Source organism: Pelobates fuscus, chromosome 1, assembly GCF_036172605.1.
Source record: "Pelobates fuscus isolate aPelFus1 chromosome 1, aPelFus1.pri, whole genome shotgun sequence".
Lineage (NCBI taxonomy): Eukaryota > Metazoa > Chordata > Amphibia > Anura > Pelobatidae > Pelobates > Pelobates fuscus.
The window spans coordinates 29,230,958-29,257,966 of record NC_086317.1 but is presented as its reverse complement, the minus strand read 5'-3'; the positions used below and the strand labels follow the sequence as shown (position 1 = coordinate 29,257,966).

Sequence of the window (27,009 nt, the reverse complement as noted above, 5' to 3'; positions counted from 1 at the left end):
TGCAACACCTTCACTGGCTCCCGTGGAGTATACCGAATATGAGACCAGGAGTCTTTTCAGAGTTCTATTTGCAGTCCTCCCTGGCATGGTGCAAGCCGCAGATTCCTTCCAGGATAAACTGTATCCACAACTCATGGTAGCAAGGCTGCTCTGAATTCATCCATAGGCTTGCTTATTCCCTGCGCAAGGAGTTGGTTGAACACCATAAAGTAGATGGCTTGCGTCTTAACTACCTCGGCAGTTGGCTATTGGCTATGAAGGACTGGTATATGGGAATTATAATCTATGGTTGTCTTTATTGCACTTTCTGTGCCTTGCTGTCATTCCATTCTATTTTATTAGTGTGCTGCCTGCATTATGATTGCTTGCCAGCAGCTCCAGTGGTCGAGTGCTGTTTATAATCTTAAAACCTAGTTGCACACTGCATGCGCACTGCATGTTTACACCTTCATATATATGCGTTAATTAACGTTGATGCTTGCATTGTAATTTGAAAATTAGATATCAAAAAAACTCCTTATTTACTAACCTATGTATTAGTTTTTGAACGCATAGCCTAATTAGCCTTCAACAATATTGAAATGTCTTTTAAAGTACCATTGAACAAATTAAAAATGCAATCCTGCTTGGCATGCAATAAACACTCTGACATTCAAAAAGGTTTGAGGAATAGGAATCCATGCTCCTATTAAGATCCATCCATTATATCCCATTCCTACACCTATTTATTGCTTTCCCATTATATGCCTACCCTTCCTCCTCTTTGTCTCACCCACATAACCTGTGCCATCCCCCATGTCCTCCTTTCTCTTATTCCTATCCTACTAACACACTCCCTCCTCGCATGCAAATAGCCACTTTTCTTATACTTTATACAAACCCCCAAAACCAAATCTATAAACAGAATCCCTCCTTAGCCCTCCATCAGTTAACTGGACAGGTCATTAGTGTAGATGTTTTTTGTAGAACTGAACGTTAATATACCAAATAAAATATTAACCTTTTTAAAAAGAACCAAAGTTAGAAATTCCTCTGTTTATTCCATCGTTCTTGTCATTACAGAGATGTCACCCAGATTTGCTAATGCAGTTGAACATAAACATGTCAAACTGTTTTCTTGTGAATGATCCATTATATCCTGGTGATTCTAAAACTGGTAAACAAAGTAATGTTTACTTTGAAGTTATATAGACTAAAACCTTATGTAATCTTTAGAACCATCTCAAATATTGTATAGTTTTACAAATAGTTTCAGAAGAACTACATAGTGGGAATTCAGCTCTCTTTAACACCCCATGCTGAAAACTGAAATTCTTTATAGCTTAGGAAACTCTCTCTATTGTGTGTGTTTTTTTTTTTTTTTTTTGTTGTTTCTCCTTGCAGGATCATTGCAGGCGCAAAAGCCAGCAGAACAACTATTGAGATCGGGTGCCCTAGGTATCTCTACCTGCAACCCAATCTCTTGCAAGATGTGAGAAGACTAAGCTCTACAGGCCTCACTGCTGTGCGTGTCCAGCGATAAAACTCCAAATAAAACAAAATGGGTTTTGTCCATTGTTTGTTTTCAAGGGGGGATTTATATATTTATTTATTTATTTTTGTTTATTTAATCAACAGGAAAATTAGGGAGACCACTTAATCAATCAGTGTTTATCACTATGACAACAAAGCTACATTGGTTAAAATATCTAGCAATATGCTTTTATATATTTAAAGGCAGGTAGTTCTGGCACTCCACTGCTAATGTTAGCGTTTATAACTGGTGCAATCTTGTTATAAGCACAATGGGCGATATCTATATCTCATTAACACTTTGTCTGGTGGCAATTATATACTAACAGGTTTAAGAACTTCAATCTGAAGAACTGGCAAATGTTCTTGTCCATTTACAGTGATCTGAAAATGTACATTGAAACTACATTTTCTAGTAGCCCTGAAATTCCTTTTTGCAATTCTGTTTTCAAAAAATTAAACTTTTTTTTTTTTGCACTGAAATTGCAAGCATTACCTCCTGATGTTACCAAATGGATTCCCTCGCAGACCGTGAAGTTCTCATAATTAAACAGCATGTAAAAACAGAACACTAAGTGTGGCAAAGCTACAGTCTCCGTTAACCCTCCCTTGGAAATGTGTAACTTTGTTTAGTTATCTACTACATTTAATAGTTTAAAATGTACGTCTTATATAAAAAATATATATATCTTTTTTAATTGTTTTTTTTTTTTCACTTATCTAAAACTTTTTAGTCCCTTTTGTTTATATATTTTTTTTTTATCTTCACTGACTATCACTCATGGTGTAAGGTTAACAAACACCAAAACATATATAAACTTCTATCAATGTATTTGCTGCCTGTCAGACAGATGTGCATACACAGCACATTCAGACCACCTTCGTCCTCAGTTATTTGTTAAACTGGAATTAGCTCAGCACTGCCCAACCCTGCTTATTTCATATCACCACTAATAAAAGGTTACTCAAGGCACTATATTTACTGAACTGTGGCATGGAGGCAATCTTGAAATAAGCAACTCCCATGCATTTTCTAATTTAATTCTGGAGATGAAGGGGTGGCCGTGGTCTTGTGATACATTGTGGCTATAGATCACAACACTGAAAGAAGATACACACTGAATGAATTTACTGCATGAGAAACACTTACTATTATTATGTTTTCTATATATTTTTTTATTTTATTTTTTTACATTTAGAACAAACTGTAGCTAAATGCACTCATTTTAACAGAGTATCCAAACCTAAATGTCATTCTAAGTAATTAAATCAATAAAGTCCCTTTTTATTGCGGCTCTCAAGTGTAGCACTGTGGACATCTCTCTACTTTTATTAGGAATATTTATTGTTTACCGAGCAGAGACATAAAAAAAGTAAAGTGAATCGAAATAAACGAACTCCAGAGAGAAGCTGATTAAACTCTGCAGGCATGATGAAAGGTCTGAGGAAATATCTTGGGAAAAAAAAAATCAAAGGAAGTAAGAATATATACATTTAAAAACCTTAATTTAATTTGGATGGCTGGTAAAAATAAAAAAATCCTAATGCAAAACAAAAATCATTACATGGTTTGACCTTTCCAGCAAGTTATAGCACTGGGTAGATTTCTACTTTAATATTCAATATGGAGTTGGCCTTGTATCATTCCAATCTCAATACAATGAATACTATTAAGCAAGGTAATATGTAGATCCAAGGACATGGTTTGAAACTAGAGGCTCTAAATGTGCTTTACTGATAATATTACTATTGTATTGGCAAGTTATCTAGTTCTCGGAGTGTGGCATAAACCCTACACAGATTAAAATTTATGTTTTTGTTTTGTTCATTCAGAATTAGATTTCTTGGCTTTGCAAACCTGTCAAATTGGTTCAGCTTCCCACCTGCGCTGCTTGCAGAGATACTTATCAGTTTCCTCTGTGTTCAATTTGTTTGAGGTCTTGTGCCGTTAAAGCTTTTCTAAAGGCAATCTATGTGCACTCAGTCCGCAAATACTTGGTTGCTTGAATAGAATTTTCAGTCTGTCTAATTTTCATGTTACAACTGATATTCCTTACCTGTTGACAACAATACACATACCACTTCAATTTCAGTGGCCACTTCTTCTGTTATAACTACATATTGTATTTGGCTTTAACTCCTTCCTTGCTAACTTTAGAATCATAAGGCACCTAGAAACTTGATAGAGGCTTTTTTAAAACTATTTTTTACTACAGAGACTGGCAAGACTGTTATTGATACCAAAGTCCTATAACAAACATTTTTATATGGGGGGGGGGGAGAGAGAGAGGAACACAACATAATTCTGCTAAAGAGAAAATACCTTGTAATCGATTATTTTGAAATCTCTCATATCCAGGAATTTTATTTATTTGTCATGACAGGTCACACATTACAAGGAGCACATTACTATTTCGAAAGTAACCATTTAAAAAAAGTATATTGGGATTTTACTTTGTATAACCGTCTAAACTCCAAACAATACCTCAAACATTGGAAAGTATAATTGTGGGATCGGGATTTAATGAGCAAATAGGGGAGGGACCAGTGATGTCACTAACACTACTGGTAATACCCAGAGCAGGTCTGTACAAATGTAGCCCCCCAGATCTTTTGAACTACAATGCCATTGATTCTTTGAATGAAACGGCCATAGAATCATGTTAGATGTTGTTAAAAGCACATGGCGAGCTGCAGGTTGTGCAGGCCTGGCCTAGAGCAATGGGCCTAACTCCAGATGCAGAAAATCAGTGAGCAAATTCCAGATGGTGGGGTATAATCAAAGTGCCATGCCAAACTTGGGACTGTTGAGAGGCATACAAAACTATATAGACTTTTAGATTACTGTTTGTGTGTTTTTATTTAGTTTTTTTACTTGAAATATTATGACCTCTTAAATGCAATTTTTTAATCCATCCATGTCTATATTCCTGGTAACATTACTGAATAAAAATTTGAGCACACACGTCAACATTTAATAAATAAAAAAAACTATTTGCTAAATTTAACTGATTTAAAAAGGTTAAAAAAAATCTATGTGGCATATACAAAACGTTTGTGCTTTCCAGTGACTGTCAAATTATTTCAGAATCGTAATTTTATAAATTGCTCAGTCTAGTGGTGACCATTCCAGAGCCTGGTAAGTTCTGTGACTCTTGAAACCTATCGGACTGATGTATGTACCTCAACTACCATAACATTTTCTAAGGTGCTGACTCTGGATCAGAAAATAAAGATATATTACTCTTGCAAAGAAGTGGGAGGTTTATATAGAGATAGGGTTTTTTTTTTGGGGGGGGGGGGGGGGGTTATGCAGCACAATCTTATGATCAGTTGTTTTAACTTCTAAGCAGCATCTTTGGTAACCAGTAATGGGGTAAATCTTGCACTAATCGTGACATCAGCCTTTGCCTAGATCAGGGATAGTCAACCTTTTTATACCTACTGCCCACTAATGCATCTTTCTTGATGGTAAAATTTCCTTAGCGCCCACCAGTGCTGCAGTAATTAGAACTTTTTAGTGCAAGCGTCTTCAGATAATCTGGTAAATAGCCACGAGCATATTTCCTTTTTTTTCTGACTTGGGTTCTAAATTTGTTACACAATTTCACAACTACTTTTACTCTTACCACGTTTTGATCTGCACTCCACACAGTGCTCCCCCCCACCTCTTTCCCTTTATTACAAACACCCAAAACAACGCTGTATTAGGTGCCAATATTTATTACGTGTCACCACGTAAAAATATTTTCTTTCTTTCTTTTATTTTATAAGATAACAAAACTTAACTTGCCAAAACATTAGCCACTCTAAAAACTGCTTTCTCTCCTCCTTTATTTTCTCTCCTTTTGTTTTCTATTTTTCTTACCTTTTTTAATTTTTTTGATCTTTTCCTTTTATCTCTTTTTTATTTTTATGCATTTCTTTTACCTTCCTAATGGCAATGTCAAAAAGCACGGCTGAGCTTGTTAGCCCACTAATTATTATTATTATTATTAGCCAACAGCAATTATCTCCTTGCCCTGCCTATAACTGTTCTTTCTCCTATTTAACAAGTGCTCTGCTCCGCTTCTGCCTGTCTCTGCCATCGTGCATCAGCTCCCACTCCTCCCCTTCCTCTTCCCATGTGTTACACTTGCTCGTGTTGGCATGTTCTCTTGTTTGCGTGCGTTCTCTTGTTCATGTCCACCCACCCACTCTCTCGATGGAAGGAGGATTCAGCTTGTTGTGCCGCAGAACCCCCTACCGCCCACCTGGAATCCTGAAATGCCCACTAGTGGGCGGTAGGGACCAGGTTGACGATCTATGGCCTAGATGATGGTGAAGGGAAAATGTATTGTAAATGCATGCAATGTTGAAGGAACACTATAAGGTCTGCAACACAAACATCTATCCCTGACCCTATAGTGTTAAAAACACTATGTAGCCCACCTTCCTCACATAAATATAGTAAAATCTTACTTGTATTCCAGTCTGCTGCTGGCTCTGCCCCTGATCTGCCTGTTTGGCTGACATCTGAAATGTTGAACTGAGCCAATCACAATGTGTTCCCATAGGAAAGCATTTAATTGGCAGAGCCTGTCAAGAAGGCAGATCAGGAGCAGAGCCAGCATAAGCCAAACGCCATCCTGGCCAATCAACATCTCCTCATATCAGGTAAGTTTAATTTCTACATGCAGAGCGTGGAGACCCTGAATGGCATTGTGCCCCAGGAAGCACCTCTAGTAGCCATCTGAGTAGTGGCGAGTTGAGGTATCTCTAGGCTGTAATGTAAACACTTTTTTTTTTTTTTTTTGGTTTTTAAGTTGATCTCATGGCTATTGTGTGCCTTAAAAGATATTAGAAGTGGTTAGTGTAAAGGGGGTCTAAGGTTAGAGAGGTTAATGTGAAAGTTGGGTTACGTAGGGCATTTGATATTAAAGGAACACTCCAGCATCATCAATAGTTAATCTCTAATAAAAAGTTATTATGGGGCCTGGATATCCGGGGTTCTGTCTTGCCTTAAAAGGGTTAACCCATTTAAGAATAGTTAACCCCAATGTTTTGTAGACTGTGCCCCAGGAAACAAGACTAAGTTCTTGTGATAGGTTAAGATGGAGGCTTCTCATTGAGAAAGATATGATATGTACCTTCATAACACATTGCTGTCCCAGTTCATCCTGCAAGGCATTTTCTGTATGGAAGACCATTACTGGGTAGATGATGGGAATTCCTCTTTTTGCCACTTCCTCTCCAGCCTCTCACACAGACCAGGACTCCAAGCATCACCACGTTTTGGGCAGCCTATAGCACATGTGTTTATAGACAGGTTCCGACTCTGCCTACTGGCAAATCCAACTCTGTCTGAAGGCAGATATTTGCAAACTGGTTTGGGGACAAAAGCCAATCATGGACCCTATAGGAATGCTCTATAAAGCACAAATATCTGTTTTGCATACTTCCGTACCGTTTGATATAAAACTGGGCTACATTGTATCTGTACAGGTTTTGTTGCACTTTTAATGTGTTAAAAAAATCTGCATATTTTGTGTTTAGAAGGGTTCTAATTTTAACATTACAGTAATAAAAACCACTTGTAAAAAGACAAAAATAAAATGTAATGTCATGCTTATTGTTTTTATGGAATTGCTAAATTTTACTTTGAAGAACACCATTATTAAACATTAACGCTCTAAGCTGGAAACACTTTATGTTTCTTCCTACACAGAAATAAAACTGTTTATCCTTTCATAGCATTGCCCCACGGAAATCGCTTCCTTTGGCAGGGCTGAGAAGTGGGAGCTGTTTTTCTTCTTGGAGCTTGAAACCACCGTAGGGAGAAAATAAACACAGATGCCCGGCCCTACGCACCTGTCAGAGTATTGCTTCTTCCTGCTTTGATAATTGGAAACCCCAGTCCAGGAAATATCATTTTATAGTCTACAGCAGAAATACTGTAGCTTTTTGTTTTTTTCGAAGACTGATATTTTGGTTATGGTAACAATCTACTACGCGATAACAAGCAGGCAATCTGTCACAGCCAAGCTGTCATGCTACAATCTCACTAATGATCAATCCTCAGGAGTGATGTGATATTTAATTCATTCAAATTTATTTGTCTGTACATTTTTATTTATTTTTTTAGAATTTGTGCCCTAAATCTGCATTGTCACATATTTTTGATGAGCCTTGTTTTTCTGTCTGCTGTATTTTCATTGTTGACTTGATGCCCGACTGCTCAGAGGTTCTCCAACGAACCTCAGGGGTACACCAGCCAGTTGTCCTCTGTAGTAGGAGGGACAAGATCATGATATTCAACTTTTAGCCTGACCTGCTGCTCATTTCAAGTCCGTTCTCTAAACAGTAGTGTTATTCCCACGTGGCATCATATATTGATAACCCAGCAACTGCAGCGTATAGACCATTTGTAAGATCTTGCAGTTTAAACTAAACATTTATTTTAAAAATATATATATTTTTTAATACATTTTGAGAGGTGAAAGCCGTTTACCTCCTGCTGTGTAAATATGTAACTAGCTTTTGGCTATCTCTGCTTACAAAACAGATTTGTAAAAACTACAGTACTTTGCTCAATGCTTCTCATTAAGATGTTGTCATGGGAACTCATTGAAGAGTGCTAAGCTGAAGAATGTTTGTTTTGTTTGAGAGTGTATGCTGGTGAGTGTTTAGATAAAAATCACGTTCACTGAAATTTGTAAAGTGTACTGCTTAATAACTATTTGAATTGTGCAATTTGTATTTATTTTTATTTAGTATCGTGTGCTGGATATATTTTTTTTTACAATGCTTTTAGGCTTTCACAACCACTCTCTTCAACTCAAAATTTTGTGGATTTTTATTTATTTTTTTACTTGAGGACACTGGCCTGAATATTGATATCAGGTATGATGCATGAAATAACCAGGATATAAATATGCGGTGGACCCATTCCATATTGACTGCAAGGGGTTGGATGCAGAAAGTACAGAAGACAGGTTTTGTGCACGAACTGGGTAGAACAGGTTTTGGGAAGACATGGAAGTTGTGTTGGTAGTTGTGGGCAGAGCTTAGTTCAATATAGAAGTTGATTTGCAAGGGGCATGGCATACATTAAAAGTGCTTGGATTGGAGCATTCAGTGATTTGCGTTAACTATTAGGTAAGCTAATCTCCCAGGAACAGAGAGGCAAACATATCAAAATGCCCCAAAACTTCATAAAAATATACAATAACTTCACAAATACATTCCCAAATAGCCCTGATCTGAGCACCCAAGTTCTCCAAATAGTGCTCAGATCCATGCAGTGTAGGGGAAACGCCACAGTGTTAAAGTTGTGACCAGCCAAACACGGGCTCCTATGCCCAAAATAGTTTGGGGCGTTTGGTGCTTTTGCCGGTTAACTTTCGGGAGCTCCTGTGGCCGCAACACTGGGTGCTCCTCCTGGCTCTCTGGTAGCTTTTATTACCCTTAGTATCTGGCACCTTCTCTCCAAAAATCGCTCTGCTGGTGGTGGTTCAAAATCCCGGACCAAGTTTTCCGGGAACCGCACAGTCACCTCATGCCGAAAACCGTTCCAGAACATTTGCGGCTAAGTCCCGCTGAGGTGACCGGAATCCCACAAAGTCTTTATCCTAAAATTGGTTCAATAGCAGTGGCAGGGAAGTCCTGCTGAGGACTATTTGTGGGTTTGGTTCATGCAAACGGCCACCAGGGAGCTAGCGTTCAGTTCCATTCGCATGAAGGGAAAGTGCTGAACCAGGGGCACCCACGCAAAGCTACCAATGGCGTCTGGGCAGGGTAACTCAGTGTTGCAGACCTGAACCATAGTCGGTGGGCAAGAGGCCAGCTTCCAAACTCATCCAGGAGTCTGTGGCAAACGTAGGTGGGAAGGAGCATTTGTCACAGGGTTTATTTGGGATATTTTAATTGCAATTTCCCACAAAAAACAGTTTTAAGTCCTTTTAATCCATTTTTGTTATTTATCAAAGGAAAATAAAGATGGATGTTATAAATCAGATAAGGTTGAGGATTGTTGGAGTAGATGTAAAAAGAATAGTTGTGTACACTGAGGGAATTGGTTTGTCATGGGTATGTAGTTTCCTCAGCTGACCGGATGAGAAGAATCTCTGGATTCTAACGGAAATCTAAGTTTCTGACACCCCCACCTTTGGCGTTAGTTTTGAATTTGCAGAGCCTCATTAAAACATATTGAAAATTTGTTTTTGTTTTACCATTCTGTTCCTTGATTGGTGAAGAAATACAGAGAATCTCATTTGTCTCATCATTGTCAATGGCAACGTATGCGCCTCTCCTTGTGTCTCTACACCAGTGTGTCTCTCCATCCCCCTCATTGGCAGAACGTAGCATCAGTGTTGGAACAGCAGAGACCTGCCAGGCAGGACTGTTCAGTGCTGTTATGTGGTCCTGTCACATAGCTGTGATGTTCTTTAATCAGAGATAATGGGAGAAAATTGTTCGATTTAAAAACTAGGAAAACTGCACCCAGAGTGAGTGTGTCTTTAACATGAGTTTTTGGAAAAACACGAGTGTTAAACATAATGTTGTTTCTGTATAGTGATGTGACTTTTTTTTTTAATTTATTTTTTTTATTATTATTATTTATTTTTTATAAAGCTTTTACTACAACTTCATGGAAAATGTATATGTAATGTATATATTTGTAAACACTCTTGATTTTCTTGCTTTCATAAAAAAAAAGTCTATGGTAAGATGGACATTAAAATTGCTAATTATTTCTATTATTCATATTTTAATTTTTAGAGACAAAGTTCTGGGGCAACAAGTGTCAAGGACAAGAAATCAGGAGAAAGCGGTAAGACTATTTTTTTTTTTTTCTGACGTTAAGGTTTACAGCCAATTTCTACTAGAAACTGTTTATGTATACCTGCTGAAACTCCTTGTATTGTATTGTAACATGTAAATTGCAAAGTGCACCTGTTAGCTATATAATATACAATGCATACCTACTGTAGCTCCCTCTGTAATGTAACCTGTAACTGTTTTGGCTATTGAGATTTATCATTGAACAACTTATGCTATTTTGGAAGCAAAGTGCTAAAGGTTGAGACATTCTGTTAGTTTCCATGGAGATTGGTTTCTGTTTAACAATCTGCCGCAGAAGAGCACCTGTTTTGGCCTTGACTAAGCTCCCCCGTACATGTATGCAATAAACACACAAAGCATAACTACTAGAATACCATACCTTTTGTTCCACATCAGTGCAGCCTGCCAAGTCTTTAGTACACCTGTTAGTGCTATATGAGTTAGACTCCAACAATGTGTTGGACTTCCATTTTAGTACAGTTATGTTTTATATGTAATCTGTTTTGGAAAGGAGTTAGTACAGTTTGAATGCATAATTATAGCAAGAAAATCAGATAAGGGAAACTGCAACTTTAAACATTTTAAAGTGACCATGCCTTCTCTGGAATTTACTGCATTGAATAAACTGAAAATAAACAATACCTTGTTTAACCTCTTTAATGAGCTGCTTCATTTTTCTTTTAAATTTACATTAGTGGGTTTTTTGGTTTTTTTTTTTTTATTCTTTATTTTATTTGTGCTTGTAGTAACAGAAAGCGTGCAGAGCCACAACAGCTGCTGCAAGCATAGTCGTAGCATTTCAAACAGCACATTTTTTTTATAATATGGAATTAACAAGCTCTGAGGTATCATAGATTTGTAGTGATTAGTAAACATGCTATAACACAAAGTAATCGAGCTAGGCAATCTTAGTAGTTAATAGTAAGTAGCTAACACGATAGACTAGGTATGAATATGATAAAAGTTGTTGCTCTTAAGATTATGCCCCTGAGAAGGTGTTTAGTTAGTACTGCGTTAGAAAAGATCAGAGGAGTGACAAAGAGGCAAAATACTATAGGCAAATACATCTTAGCAATAGATATGTTGCATAGTGGGTTATGTTGCCGTTGTGTTGTGCTGGTTTGTGTGTTGTTTGTGGGTCGGTTGTTGGCAAATATGTGGGTATGTGCGTTGTGGTTTGCTCTGTGGGTGTGATAGATGTCGCCTATTAAATAGTAGGCCTATTGGTGTACTAGTGCTATGGAAAAGTCCAGTCCCAAAACAATACTTTGTCTGTGGGGATCGTGGCTTCCAGACTCTTGGCTCACAGATTGGGTCTTCATCCCACTCCTGCGTTTGGCAACCACCTCTTTTGTCCAGGTGGCGTCGATCGCTTTCCCTTGCGCTGACTTGTTGGACGAGGTGTGTTGTGGCTAATTGTGGGCAGGTTAAGAGACTTGGCATGTTGGCCCTTTAGGTCCGTCTTGTTGGGGCCGGTTGTTCCGCATGTCGGCTTTAGTCGATTTTGTCCCTTTTGTTGCCTCTGCCCTGCCGCCTGGCGTTTGATTCCCCTTCGTCTGGTCGCTGCAGCGTATGAGCGACGCATTTGCGAGCGCTTTCGTGGGTAGTGAGGGCTTCTTTGAACCGTCTTGCCATGTGTCAGCACCCTTGGTGATCGACCGCCATGGCTGTGCGTCGGGCCTTTTAGTGCGCTACAGTCCAATATGGGGGTCTGCATGAGGGCCTCCAGCTTTTCCCACAGTGCTCCGAATAGGCGGCTGTAGCAGAGCTCAGTGTCCCTCCAGATCTCGTATTGGGCTGCGGTGAGTGAACCGTCCACTATGGAGTAGTCGTTGGTACCCGAGCCCAGCCTGATAGGTGGTTGCTTGTGTTGCTTTGCTAGGGCGCGTGTGTCCGCCATCTTGGAGGCCCTGGGTCCCTCTTTGCTTGGGTTAGTTGAAGGCTTAGTCGAGGGGTCTTGGGCCCGAGGCTCTCTGTCTGGCGGGGACCGGGATGTCCCCCACCGGTCTATAGGGGGGGCAGGGCGGGGGGGTTGTTTCGTTCTTCTGTGGCTGCTTGTGGTTGGCGGGAGAGCGGCCGTCTCACCTCGCCACCTCCCGTGGCATTGGCGGATCCAGGGGGGGGGCAACGGGGCAATTGCCCCCCCCCGAGATTCTCCCCTGCCGGCTAGTGCAGGGCTGGCATTGCCCAAGCGCCAGCCCTGCAATGTGCCTGCGGACCGGGGAGGGAGATCGATCTCCCTCCCCGGTCCGCAGGCACATTACTGACAGCCGACCGGAAGGGGAGGGTGAGAGGACCCGGGAGCTGTTACCAGCAGCTCCTCCGGGTCCTCCTCTCGCGAGATTTGGAGCGTTGCCGCGGTTACCACGGCAACGCTCCAAATCTCGCGAGAGTGAACTCTAGCCCTGGAGCGCGGGCTAGAGTTCACTGGAACCACTGGACCACCAGGGATTCCCCACTGGGACCACCAGGGATCCAGAAATGTCCCCCCTCCTCCTCAATAAAGGTAAGAAGGGAGGGGGGACATAATATATTTTATTAAATACATTTTTTTTTTTTTTAAAAAAGCCTCCCTTCCCTCCTCCCCTCCCCCCATACACACTGCCCCCATACACACTGCCCCACATACACTGCCCCCATACACACTGCCCAACATACACTGCCCCCATACACACACTGACCCCATACACACACTACACACACTGACCCCATACACACACTGACCCCATACACACACTACACACACTGCCCCCATACACACACTGCCCCCATACACACACTGTCCCCATACACACACTGTCCCCATATACACACTGTCCCCATATACACACTGTCCCCATATACACACTGTCCCCATACACACACTGCCCCACAAACACTGCCCCATACACACACTGACCCCATACACACACTACACACACTGACCCCATACACACACTGACCCCATACACACACTACACACACTGCCCCCATACACACACTGCCCCCATACACACACTGCCCCCATACACACACTGCCCCCATACACACACTGTCCCCATACACACACTGTCCCCATATACACACTGTCCCCATATACACACTGTCCCCATACACACACTGCCCCACACACACACTGCCCCACAAACACTGCCCCATACACACACTTCCCCCTTACACACACTGACCCCATACACACACTGACCCACAAACACTGCCCCACATACAAACACTACACACACTGACCCCATACACACACTGCCCCCATACACACACTGCCCCCACAAACACTGCCTCCATACACACACTGCCCCACAAACACTGTCCCCATACACACACTGCCCCACAAACACTGTCCCCATACAACACTGTCCCACAAACACTGTCCCCATACACACTGCCCCACAAACACTGCCCCATACACATACTGCCCCGCACACACTGCACACCTATACACACACAGTGCCCTACACACCCTGCTGCCCCCCCATACACACATTGCCCCAAACACACACACGACCCCCCCATACACACAGTGCCCCCCATACACACACTGCCCCACACATACATACAGTGCCCCCCCATACACACACTGCCCCACACAGACATACAGTGCCCCCATACACACACTGCCCCCTAACACACACACTGCCACCCTTACGCACTCACACTCACTTCACCCCTAACACACACCACTTCTCCTATGCCCTATATCCCAGCAGACCCCAGGTAAGTTGTCAAACTGTTCTTAAACGGTATGACTACTTACTCCGGGGTGGGATCCTGGCACTACTGGCACCATAACTAATACACTGAGCTGTAGTGGTTATTGTGCTAGGATTATTTTTTTTAAATAATCTACAAGTGCCCCTCCCGAGATCAGGCTCTGGATCCGCCACTGTCCCGTGGTAGGCCTCAGTTTGCTGTTATGGCTCTCGGTCGCCCGTGTGTCGAGTCGGGTATCAGTCGGTTCCGGCGTGTTAATGTCAGTTATAATCTTACTTTGCAAAACAAATGCTTTAAACATCCTTTTATCCTCAATACTAAATGTAACCCCTTCCAAAACCTCAACAAACGTTCCTTAGTCCCACATTTAAAGGGAAACTATATAGTGCCAGGAAAACAAACTCATTTTCCTGGCACTACAGCTTCCCTCTCCGCCAGGACCCCCTCCAGCCCCCTCCCATGCTGCAGAAGGGGTTAAAAACCATTCTGTCACTTACCTTGTTCCAACGCCTATGCTCCTCGTTTCTGGCTCAAGTACGCCTTCTCTCCTCGGGAGTCCTAATGGGCATGCATGGCAATGTCCGTGCTCACATTAAGATTTCCTAATAGGAAAGCATCATGTGGGGTTTTGGCTGATGCAGGACATTCCGATGCATAGCATGAGGACATCCAGCATCAGTCTCCTAACATCCAAAAGTCTCCTAACCAGCCCTGTCTGATAGAACGTCACTAGAGATGGAGTTAACCCTAGCAGCTTATTGTAGCTTATTAAACTGCAATAATTACCTGCTCAGGGTTAAGGGATCTGGGACAGTGCACCCAGACCAATTAAATGAGCAGAAGTGGTCTGGGTGCCTATAGTGTCCATGGGTCAGAAGTTGAGGTTAACTCTCAGGTGATGGTTAGGTACATGAATAGGGCACATAAGCCCATCGCACAACATGTTGACAGGGAAAAGCAATAGATAATCCAGGTACTATTGAATCAGAATGGATTAGTGGATATTGTAAGGGGCTAAACCCTGATTACAGTAGACACACACTCCGCCACACAGGGTTTTAAGCACCATAATCACTGTTGCTCTTTGCTTTACTCATGTGCTTAAAGTCTCTTGGCTTTGTTCTATGATTTAATCTCAAGCTGTTCGTGAATGATTTGGTATAAAATTAACTCTTCCCAGAGACCACCGCATCTGGACTGCATTGACCACGCAGAATTTTTTGCAGGTTTTATTTTAATTTTAAATTGTTTTTTAGAAGATCTACTGCTTTATCACACTAGAAATTTAAAGGATGAATCAAGGATTGAGCAATAGCTTGTTTTGGCCTATTGGAAGCCTCTGAAGGTCTCCATGTAAATGTGCTTACAGCATTCTGATCTGATCTCTGTGGACACTGGTCTGAGGTATGCAAGGGGGATGCAGACACTGTACACTTCCCTTTGCTCAGGGAATAAGCCAGTGGGGTGTTGTTTTTTGTTTTTTTTGTTTTTTATAAAACTGCAGGATTTTGACCAGAAATTTGCACTTTTATAAATGGTCATTGTTCTAGGATATTATTTTTTATTTATTTCTGTTATTTATACAGCAGATTCAGAACAGATTCAGCAGCGCTGTACACTTAGTGGAGAACATACAATATACACAGACAAATACAAGAGGTAGAGAGGGCCCTGCCTGTAAGCTGAGATGTAGCCATTGAAGCTCTTTTATACAAAGTGCTTAGCTAGATTGCCTGTGAGCTTACAATTTAAAGGATACAGGGGGGATTTGAGACAAAAGGTAGCAGGGGGAATTTGTGATTGATGGCTAAAAGAGTTAAAGGAACAGTATAGTCACCTAAACAACTTTAAATTAATTAAGCCATTTTTGTGTATAGATCATGCCTCTCAGGTTTTACTGCTAAATTCACTGCCATTTAGGAGTTAAATCACTTTGTTTCTGTTTATGCAGCCCTAGCCACACCTCCCCTGGCTATGATTGACAGAGTCTGCATGAAAAAAAATCTGGTTTCACTTTCATTTAGATGTAATTTACCTTAAATAATTGTATCTCAATCTCTAAATTGAACTTTAATCACATACAGGAGGCTCTTGCAGGGTCTAGCAAGCTATTAACATAGTAGGGGATAAGAATCTTAATTAAACAGAACTTGCAATAAAGAAAGCCTAAATAGGGCTCTCTTTACAGGAAGTGTTTATGGAAGGCTGTGCAAGTCACATGCAGGGAGGTGTGACTAGGGTTTATAAACAAAGGGATTTAACTCCTAAATGGCAGAGGATTGAGCAGTGAGGCTGCAGAGGCATGTTCTATGCACCAAAACTGCTTCATTAAGCTAAAGTTGTTTTGGTGACTATAGTGTCCCTTTAACAGAGAAGCAGCTATTGGTAGAAGATAAAGGGGATTAAGAGGTAATTGAGTGAGAATCTCAAACAGCTGCAGGAGCATGCTATATATGTAGGGAAACTGGGCGAGTGGGTAGTGCTGAGAAAATACTCTAACGGATACTTCTCACGCAAGAAGCACTTCACTTTCTGGTTGTGGAGTGGTCCTTTAACTTGTAATTTTCAGGTGTGGGAACACCAAGAGGTAGAAACCCAGGTCTCTACATGTCTTGGCTCTGTTCCAAAGCCTTCAGTGACCTGTTTGGCAAATCACAAGAATAGAACCCAGGTTCTGCTTTCAATCAGGCCGGAGCCCACAATTCAAACAAGGCTAAAACGTACTAACTTACAATTTATTTCATTCTAAATACTTGGATCGATAACGAATATAAAGTTCTACAATCTAACTAGGGTGTTTTCTGCTAGTGAATATAAAATGTAGCTATTCAGAATTCACAATGTAGCACTTTCACGTGATTTCAGCTTCCATTTCAGAGCTGTGCCATTTAGTGCATTGTCTCCAGCTCTTTTCTGCCCTTGGAATATGCACAATGGTTGCAATGGGATGGGGGGCGGGGGGGGGGGGGGGGGGGGGAGGAAGGTGGTTTAAAGCATCATTTATGATTCAAGTTTCTAAAGCATTTACAGGGGCAGAGATCTAAAGGTAAGATCTCTGCCCCTGTAAATGCTTTAGAAACTTGAATCATAAATGACCCCCCTGAGCTAATAGTTAGTTGAAGGTGTAGCAAATTAACACCAAGACATTATTGCCCATTAACACAAAAATCTCACTGCACTACAAGATTTGGCACAACTCAATAGCTAACTAATACTAGCCAAGGATTGTGCATTGCGAGTTTTATTTTTTACATTTGTGTATTCTTGACATGCAAATACAATGCCATGTGCAAGTACATGTTTTTGTAGGACACTATTGAAGGAATGCAGTTTGTCAATTCTCTGAAAGAAAGAAAAAACAAAACAATAACGTTCTATTAAATTCCTGGCACTGCATTCTGGTAGAACATAGATCCCTACCTTTGTGTACAGGATAGAACTGATTAGTGCTTAGGTTAAATAGACCAATTGGCAGCCATCTTTTTAGCCAGTTGTGTATTCTACACTGTTATGGCAAAAATAAAGAGAAGCGCATTGATGATGCTACTAAAATTACTTGGGGTAATTTCGTGTGTACTTTTTTTTTTTCTCACTAGAAATCCTGCTTCAGAAGTCCTATCCCATGCTATCTTAAAGGATAGTTTGGACACCATAACTTTGTCTATATGAAGTTCTTTTGGTGTAGCTCACTGGGAGTGGTCAGCTGATGGTTCGGCCAATCAGTGACTTCCCATTCACAAAATTGACTTGGGGAAAAGATACATTTCTTTAGTTTTGTGGGGAACCACTGATTGGCTGAGGGCATCAGCTGCCCGGCAGCACTCTGCACTTCCTGAAACTAAATTTTAGAAACAGAGTGCCACCTGGGAGAGCTGAGATCTGCACTGGAGGCACTATTAACCAATTGAGGTAAGAGTGAGGCTCTTGGCACCATAACTTCGTTTAGATTAAGTTTTGGTGCCTGGATTGTACCTTTACTCCTTCTCCATACATGGCCCAATTATGGTAGATTCCTGTAAAGACCTTATAATATTCGCTTTTTAGATGCCATAAAACTCCATAACTAAATTAACGGAAAGGTTTGTGGAACTGTGTGAAGGTCATGTAAGAAACGCCTAGGACTTTGAACAATCCGTCACTGCAAAATTAAGCATGCTGACAAACTTTGGCTCAGCCACACTTGATGTAAACTTCACTTGGCGTAGCTCCCAGTAAGGTGTTTGAAGAATCGATATAAAACAATAGTACTGTCTCACCTTAAGGCAATCGTAGAATAATTCAGAGCACACTCGTTATAGAAAGGACAACCCTACTGTACGTGCGCAGGAAACAAAGATTGGTTTATTTTTCAAGATGTATTTATGGCCCAATACATGGCCCAATTATGGTAGATTCCTGTAAAGACTTTATAATATTTGCTTTTTAGATGCCATAAAACTCCATAACTAAATTAACGGAAAGGTTTGTGGAACTGTGTGAAGGTCATGTAAGAAAAGCCTAGGACTTTGAACAATCCGTCACTGCAAAATTAAGCATGCTGACAAACTTTGGCTCAGCCACACTTGATGTAAACTTCACTTGGTGTAGCTCCCAGTAAAGTGTTTGAAGAATCGATATAAAACAATAGTACTGTCTCACCTTAAGGCAATCGTAGAATAATTCAGAGCATACTCGTTATGGAAAGGACAACCCTACTGTACGTGCGCAGGAAACAAAGATTGGGTTATTTTTCAAGATGTATTTACATGACAACATTATTGTGGTAGAGTATTGTTTGTATTTTAAAATTGAGCATCTTAATTGCATTTGTTCACTATAACTAAAGGGTTTTGTTTTATTTCTTATTTTAAAGGGACACTGAAGCCACCCAGACCACTTCAGCTCATTGAAGTAGCCTGGGTGCTGTGTCCCTTTTGCACTTGGGCCTGCAATGTAAAACAATGCAGTTCCAGAGAAACTTCAATGTTTACGTTGCAGCTCGAAGTCTGCCCTCAGTGGCTGTCTACCAGACAGCCACTAGAGGGCTTTCTAAATCGAAACTGACTTTTGATCAGTTATCTGGAGCTGGACGTCCTCTTGCTCTGCATGAGGACCTCCAGCTTCAGATTATTCCCCATAGGAATCTAATGGGCATTAGACCCCACTTGTCAAGGGATGGAGGAGGGGGGCAGATCATCACCTGGGCCCTGGGATCAGGTAAGTAACCCTTTATTTACTGGATGGGGGTTGGGAGGCACAAGGGAGTGGGGAGGCAGAGGGAGCGATAGTGCCAGGAATATAGCTTTATCCCTTTAAAGTAGAAATGCCAGTTACACATCCATATATACAAGTAGCAACCAATATTGGACACCATAACATACAGACATTCCTATATATAGAATAGAATTTCTTTACAAACTATTAGATACAGATTTTGTTGAAGACAGAGCCGTAACTAGAAACCATGGGGCCCCGGTGCGAAAATTGCCCTGGGGCCCCCACACACGTAGACATACAGATGCAGATTGAGATACACATAAATACACAGAGACCCATACATACAGACAGACACACACATGCACTCACAGACACACACAAATTATTCATATCTCCTATCTGGAGAGGTGGTGTGGATCTGTCCCTGGGGTCCAGGGTGCTTCAGTGAGGCTGGCGGCTGTGTTCCCGGCAGAGGCGGCAAAGGGAGCTGTGTTCTCCCTACTCTGCTCCCTCATGCCTAGTGAGCTGTCTACTGATGCCGGGAGCAGGAATATGATATTATATTCCGGCTCCCGGCATCAGCAACCGGTGTGCACGGGAGCAGAGTAGGGAGAACTCTGCTCCCTTTGCTGCCTCTGCCGGTAACACAGCCGCCCACCGCGCGGGGGCGTCCATTAGGTGGCCAGCAGGCCACCTCTAGGGCCCTTTTATGACAGGAGGAACACGGGGGGGCTGCATCACGGTCTGACAGGAAGTTCTCTTAGTGAGCACTTCCTCACAGATCATTCAGCCAGGGGAGCAGCACAGCTCTCCTCTCCTGTCAGACACCCGGGAGGTTTCCATCCGGCCCACTGTCACAGGGGGCGATGGAGTGAGGGGCCCGGTCGCAGCTGCAACCCCCTGTGACTGTAGTAGGTACGCCACTGGTTGGAGAATGATTGTTTCATAGAGCTAGGTCCTACGGTTCGCAATCGGTTTAGCAGATAGTCTCAATGCCCGTTCTATTATCCCAGCCCAGAACGGAGTAGTGACCACGTATTGATAGATACTCATGTACGTCTCAAAGTCTCCTTTTGTATGTTGTTGTTGTTATTGTTATTATTATATAATGCTAGTCTTTAACATATAATACTGTCATCTGAGCTGGGGTATTGCTGACTAGAGGCGGGGAGGGGGGTAAATAAAACTGAAGCGAGAAGAGACAAATCTTTGCAAAAAGTAGATAAGTTAAAGACCGAGAAATGCAGGTTGGTGTATGTCCCAAAAATGTGTTTGCATAGCCTACCGTGGGAAGCAATTTAATAAGTTGACGCGCTCTCATGGAAATAGTATTGAACTCTGATTAAAGGGACACTATAGTCACCTGAACAACTTCAGCTTAATGAGGTTGTTCAGGTGAGTGCTACAGCTCCCTGCAGCCTTTTTCTTGTAAGCACTGTATTTTCTGAGAAAATGCAGTGTTTACATTGGAAGCTTGGAACACCTCTTGTTGCAGTCAATCAGACGGCCACCAGAGGGACTTCCGAGTTCAGAGGCCCTAAAAAGTCCTCACGTCTGACGTATTCACGCATGGGTGAATACTTCAGACGGGCTATCAGCACACAAAGCACTGTGAACGCGCTTTGTGTGCTGAGGCTGTCAGCACTGCTGTGGGAGTGGCTTCAGCTGACAGCTGAAGCCCGAACCCACAGGGATGCTTTCTGGCCACAATAGTACTCTCCTTCCCCCCCCCCAGCCCCCACCCCTGTGCGGCGGGTGGGGGCCCTAAAATTAAAAATAAGGGGGGACCTACTGCCCCCCCCGGCCCCCACCCCTGTGCGGCAGGTGGGGGCCCTAAAATTATCAATAAGGGGGGGACCTACTGTCGTCCCCCCGGCCCCCACCCCTGTGCGGCGGGTGGGGGCCCTAAAATTCACAATAAGGGGGGGGACCTACTGTCCCCACAATAAGGGGGGGCCCCACCCCACAATAAGGGGGGACCTACTGTCCCCCCCGGCCCCCACCCCTGTGCGGCGGGTGGGGGCCCTAAAATTATCAATAAGGGGGGGGACCTACTGTCCCCCCCCGGCCCCCACCCCTGAGCGGCGGGTGGGGGCCCTAAAATTATCAATAAGGGGGGGGACCTACTGTCCCCCCCGGCCCCCACCCCTGTGCGGCGGGTGGGGGCCCTAAAATTATCAATAAGCGGGGGACCTACTGTCCCCCCCGGCCCCCACCCCTGAGCGGTGGGTGGGGGCCCTAAATACAAAGGGGGGGACCCTAGTTAACCCTTCCCCCCCAAAAAAAATTTATCTCCCTACCTACCCCCCTCACCCTAAAAATAATGAGGGGGGGACCTTTAACTAAAAACCTGTAAAAAAAAAAAAATTTGATAAAAACAACTTACCATTCGATGTTTTCTTTCTTCTAAAATCTTTCTTCAGCCCCCAAAAAGGCCAAATAAAAAGCCATAATAACCGACGCAATAAAAAAAAAAAAGAGCGCCAAAAAAACAATCCATGTTCACCCATGGAGGGCTCCGCGCATACTGAGCTTTGCAGGGCGGGGGAAGGCTTATAAAGCCAATCAGAGTGCTCTCTGTCATTTTACACAGCGTGGGAAAATTCCAAAGAATTTTCCCACGCTGTGTAAAATGACACAGAGCACTGTGATTGGATGGATTTCAAGCCATCCAATCACAGTGCTCTGTGTCATTTGACAAGCGTGGGAAAGTTCTTTGGAATTTCCCCACGCTGTGTAAAATGACAGAGCACTGTGATTGGATGTCTTGAAATCCATCCAATCACAGGGCTCTGTGTCATTTTACACAGCGTGGGAAAGTTCTTTTGAATTTTCCCACGCTGTGCAAAATGACACAGAGCACTGTGATTGGATGGATTTCAAGCCATCCAATCACAGTGATCTGAGTCATTTTACAAGCGTGGGAAAGTTCTTTGGAATTTTTGGAATCTTTTGGAACACTGTGATATGCTTAAACCAGCCAATCAGAGTGTTCTTAGCCTAATTGCAGGGCGTGGCAAGGCTTTATAAGCTTTCCCCCGCCCTGCAAAGCTCAGTCTGCGCGGAGCCCTCCATGGGTGAACATGAATTGTTTTTTTTGCGCTTGTTTTTTTTTTTCTTTTTTCATTGCGTCGGTTATTATGGCTTTTTATTTGGCCTTTTTTTGGGGCTGAAGAAAGAAAACATCGAATGGTAAGTTGTTTTTATCTCATTTTTTTTTTTACAGGTTTTTAGTTAAAGGTCCCCCCTCATTATTTTTAGTGTGAGGGGGGTAGGTAGGGAGATCCTTTTTTTTGGGGGGGGAAGGGTTAACTAGGGTCCCCCCCTTTGTATTTAGGGCCCCCACCCACCGCTCAGGGGTGGGGGCCGGGGGGGACAGTAGGTCCCCCGCTTATTGATAATTTTAGGGCCCCCACCCGCCGCTCAGGAGTGGGGGCCGGGGGGGGACAGTAGGTCCCCCCCCTTATTGATAATTTTAGGGCCCCCACCCGCCGCACAGGGGTGGGGGCCGGGGGGGACAGTAGGTCCCCCCCCTTATTGATAATTTTAGGGCCCCCACCCGCCGCTCAGGGGTGGGGGCCGGGGGGGGACAGCAGGTCCCCCCCCTTATTGATAATTTTGTATTTAGGGCCCCCACCCACCGCTCAGGGGTGGGGGCCGGGGGGGACAATAGTTCACCCCTATTGTTAATTTTAGGGCCCCCACCCACCGCACAGGGGTGGGGGCCGGGGGGGACAGTAGGTCCCCCCCTTATTTTTAGTTTCAGGGCCCCCACCCACTGCTCAGGGGTGGGGGCCGGGGGGACAGTAGGTCCCCCCTTATTTTTAGTTTTAGGGCCCCCACCCACCGCTCAGGGGTGGTAGGTCCCCCCCCTTATTGATAATTTTAGGGCCCCCACCCGCCGCTCAGGGGGGGGGCAGTAGGTCCCCCCCTATTGTTAATTTTAGGGCCCCCACCCACCGCTCAGGGGTGGGGGCCGGGGGGGACTTTAGGTCCCCCCCCTTATTGTTAGTTTTAGAAAGCGAGCTGAGCTGTCAGTCAGACAGCTCAGCTCGCGAACGCGCATTCCGCGCACATGTGCGGTAAAGCGCTGAATTTCTTCATAGGGCGGCTGTCAATGCCGCTCTATGAAGAACGCGATTGGTGCAGCGCGAAGCCGCGCATGCGCACCACATCGCGATGACGCTTCTCTCAGAGAAGCGTCCTATTGGGCCCCGCGATTTCGTCATTTTGACGAAAAAAGGGGGAGCGGCATGGCTGGGAGCTCGGCGCTGGAACGGAGGTAAGTTTTTAATATAAAAACACTCCGAAAATTATTTTTAATCAATGAAAGTCCATATAAAAGCAAGAAGGAAGGCTGGGGGACCTGTCTTTCTTGCTTTTATATGTTGACTATAGAGTCCCTTTAACATGAACAATCCTCCCGAGTGTTTAGGTATAGATATGATATTGGGGTGTTTAGAGGCCCTAATAAATGATGAAAATAATTTCCATGTCTCTTTATGGAAAAAAGTAGGTACAGTTATCCGTGAAACTTGTAGAAAATAGAGTATACTGGGAAGAACATTCATTTTTAGAAAGTTAATTTTACACAACCAATTGAAATGCGACACTTGCCATTTTATGAGATCACGGGATTCTTCCTGTAGTAGTGTGGGGGTGAGGAATGAAATTCGTAAAGTTCTAAAACCGTTTGGTAGAAGCACTCTGAAATATTTGGCCCAAGTGAAGGGAAATTTCTCTATACGAGATGCTTGCAGCATGGTATCAATGTGGGGTGCACTGCTGTGTGGGTTGTCTTATTCTGAATATGTGCAATTCGTAACTTTAATTAACACTCTCAAAGGTATTCCAACCTGCTGAGTAAACTAGAAAAATCTGGTCTACTAGGATTTCAGAAGTAGTGCTAAATCAAATATATATATCAATAGAACATTTGAAGTCAAGCGCCAGTGCTTCACTCCAGTTTACATGATTAGCAGGTGAGGAATCAAGTCACCCAGGTAGAAGCTCACCTGTTAGGGAAATGTTATAGCAGCCTAGTGCTGCTCATTGCTGGGATTTGGGAAGAGCAGGACAAGCAGCGGGTGAGACTGCATTCCTCTCCAAAAGAGCCTCTTGAGAAAATGTATATTAAGGACATAAGAAAAAGTTATGTTTTTTGAAAGTGTGTGCTCAAATTTTCTGTTTTTGTTTTGTTAGCCGCGGATAAGCTGCCAAAGTATAGTTAGTAGCAAGTGTTTATTCTAAATTTAAACTGTTTATTTGCCAGACCTATTAATAAAGACTGCAATTTGTGTGGTATTTTAATCCATAAGACTGTGCTATATGGCCCCGGGTCACAATATATATAATATGGTACATTGACGTTGTGGCAGGCTTGACCAATGTATAGGCTAAAGCAATATCTTCAAACGCTTTCAATTCTTTAAATACTTGATACTCCTGTTTTCAAGATTTTTAAAATATATTTATTTTCAAATACATCTGAAACAAATAAGCGTTCCTTTTTATCATTTATATAGTGGCAACTTATTTTGCAGCACTTGACAATATAATAAAGGGGGTAATTCTTTACCAATGAGACAACTGCAAAATGTTAAAGGAACAACAGGCTGATGACCCCTCACAATCCATTTAGCGAGACTATACTGGTTCAAATGGAAGGCGAATTTCTTAAATGTGTGCAGTGCAAAAGACACAAAACCCTGTTGACATCGGGAGTACTTTAGGGTTGGTGAGAAGCATGGGGCGTGCCTGGTGGTCTCCCTGACTGGTGCTGTGATTTCTCTGCCCACCAACAGTCATTGGCTGCAGTCACAAGCCAGCCCTGATGCAGCGAGGAAAAGCTAGACCTGTACCACCAGGCCAAGTTCTGTTTCTCTTACTGAATTAGTTGCCGTGGCAATTCTACGATATATCTCCCAGTTCCAGATGGAAAGAGTTGTCTACAGCCCCCTATCTCCAAATACAGCCCCTCACTGCTGCCCCTATCTCCTCACAACTGCCTTGAGCCCCTCACAAGAGTACCTAACACCCCAAGCTATATTGGGCTGAGGGGGAGCTAACTTGAATCTCCCTTCCCATCTTGTACTAAATGGAAATTGACGTTACCCACACAGAGCCAGCCTTGTATATCACAAACAAAGCTACAAAACTTACAGCTAAGCTGTACCAGACACACATCCACTCAACATTTTAATACTCCCATTGTAAGACCCTAAAACAAATTGCATACAGAAAGAATTTGCTGGTGCGCGCCTACGGTGAGAAGAGTATTTAGTATTGCTGCTTAGGCATTATCGTTAGAATTATTTTTATGATTTTTTTTTTTTGGGGTTTAACATTCAAATTAGGTATTTTGTATGCACAACAAACTTACATGCCTAAAATTGAGCTAGTAGAGAAATTGTGAGATAGCTGAGGGGGTTGGGAATGGGTCGAAAGGCTAGAAGTGCAGAAATATCTTCCGATGGTTATTTGAGAGGTGGTAAACAAGTAATCTGACAGAAAATGCAGCTGTGGCCCAAATGATTCTTGGTGTTATTTGTTGAGTTATTGTTTAGGTCAAATACTAGTTGCCAAATATACATGATTAAAACTTTGTTTCTGTACCCGGTGCAATAAAGTTATCTTGCTGACTCTGCTGTCAGAATAAATCCCTCATCCTAATAAAGCAGGCATGGATTATTTTTGTTCCTTTGCTGTTCTTAGATGTTTACATTTATTTGGAAAATGTCGCCCACACAACTCTTAACTTTTTTTTTTTGTTTGTTTTTTAACTCTAAACCGTAAAAGTTTAAACCTTACTAAAGAGAAATGGAAAGCAAGAGTGAATGTTATTACAATATAGACGTCGAGAAAGTTCAAGCGCCCCTTAGTGAATTTATTCTTGGTGATATTTCTAATAGACCATTTGTTGTTTGAAAAATTGCTGCTGTTGACTTGATGTAAGCAAGTTACCAGCTGTGTCTGACCGTGCACACGTCTACTGAACAGTCTTCTGTAGCACTAGAGCTACTAATTCAAAGGTTTAAAGGGGAGCTGTCACTTAAAAACAAAAAACTTTAATATTTTAACTTATCCCTTCATTTAACAAATGCAGGTTTGTGGGGTCTAAAATAAAATAAAAATTAAAGCGATGCAGATCACTGTATGTGTAAATCATTGTTATGAGTTCTGACATTTTCTGTTAATGGGGGGAGGGGGGAAGGAGGTGGTCATATGTTTGCTTTTTTTTTTTTTTTTTGCAAAATCAAATTTTATACATGCCAAAAAAGACCATCAAAGTGGGGGAGAAACAAAGGAAGTGAAATACAATACTTGTCTGGTGTGGAAAGTGATGGGTAGACAAAGGATTACCATATATGCTTGAGTATACGACGAGTTTTTCAGCAAATTTTTTATACTCAAGTCAATTGTCTGTATTATGGCAACTTACATTGCCATAATACAGACAATGGGGCTGTGTAGGAGGGGGGCTGGCAAGAAGCGTTTTCTTACCTCTCCTGCATGTCGCCCAGTCCCCTAGTCTCCCAGTGTCTGTGTCCCCATTTCTCCCAGTGTCCCCATGTCTCAATGTGTCCCGTGTCACTAGGATACATGGGGACACAGACACGGGGACACTGAGACACTTGGAGACATGAGGGCACCGAGACACTTGGGGACACTGGGAGACACGGGGGCACTTGTGGATACAGACATGGGGACACTAAGAGACATGGGGACACAGACATTTAGGGACACTGGGAGAAATGGGGTCACAGACACTAG

At 42.6% G+C, this 27,009-nt stretch overlaps 1 protein-coding gene across 1 annotated transcript in view; it reads left to right on the top strand.

Moving 5' to 3' along the window:
- The window catches only part of PCP4 (Purkinje cell protein 4), a 60,116-nt gene that overhangs the window by 18,116 nt on the left and 14,991 nt on the right, over positions 1 to 27,009 (top strand). Inside the window, exon 2 of the mRNA XM_063447153.1 lies at positions 10,273 to 10,324. Coding sequence (XP_063303223.1) covers positions 10,273 to 10,324 — 52 coding nt within the window. The remainder of the gene's footprint in view (positions 1 to 10,272; positions 10,325 to 27,009) is intronic.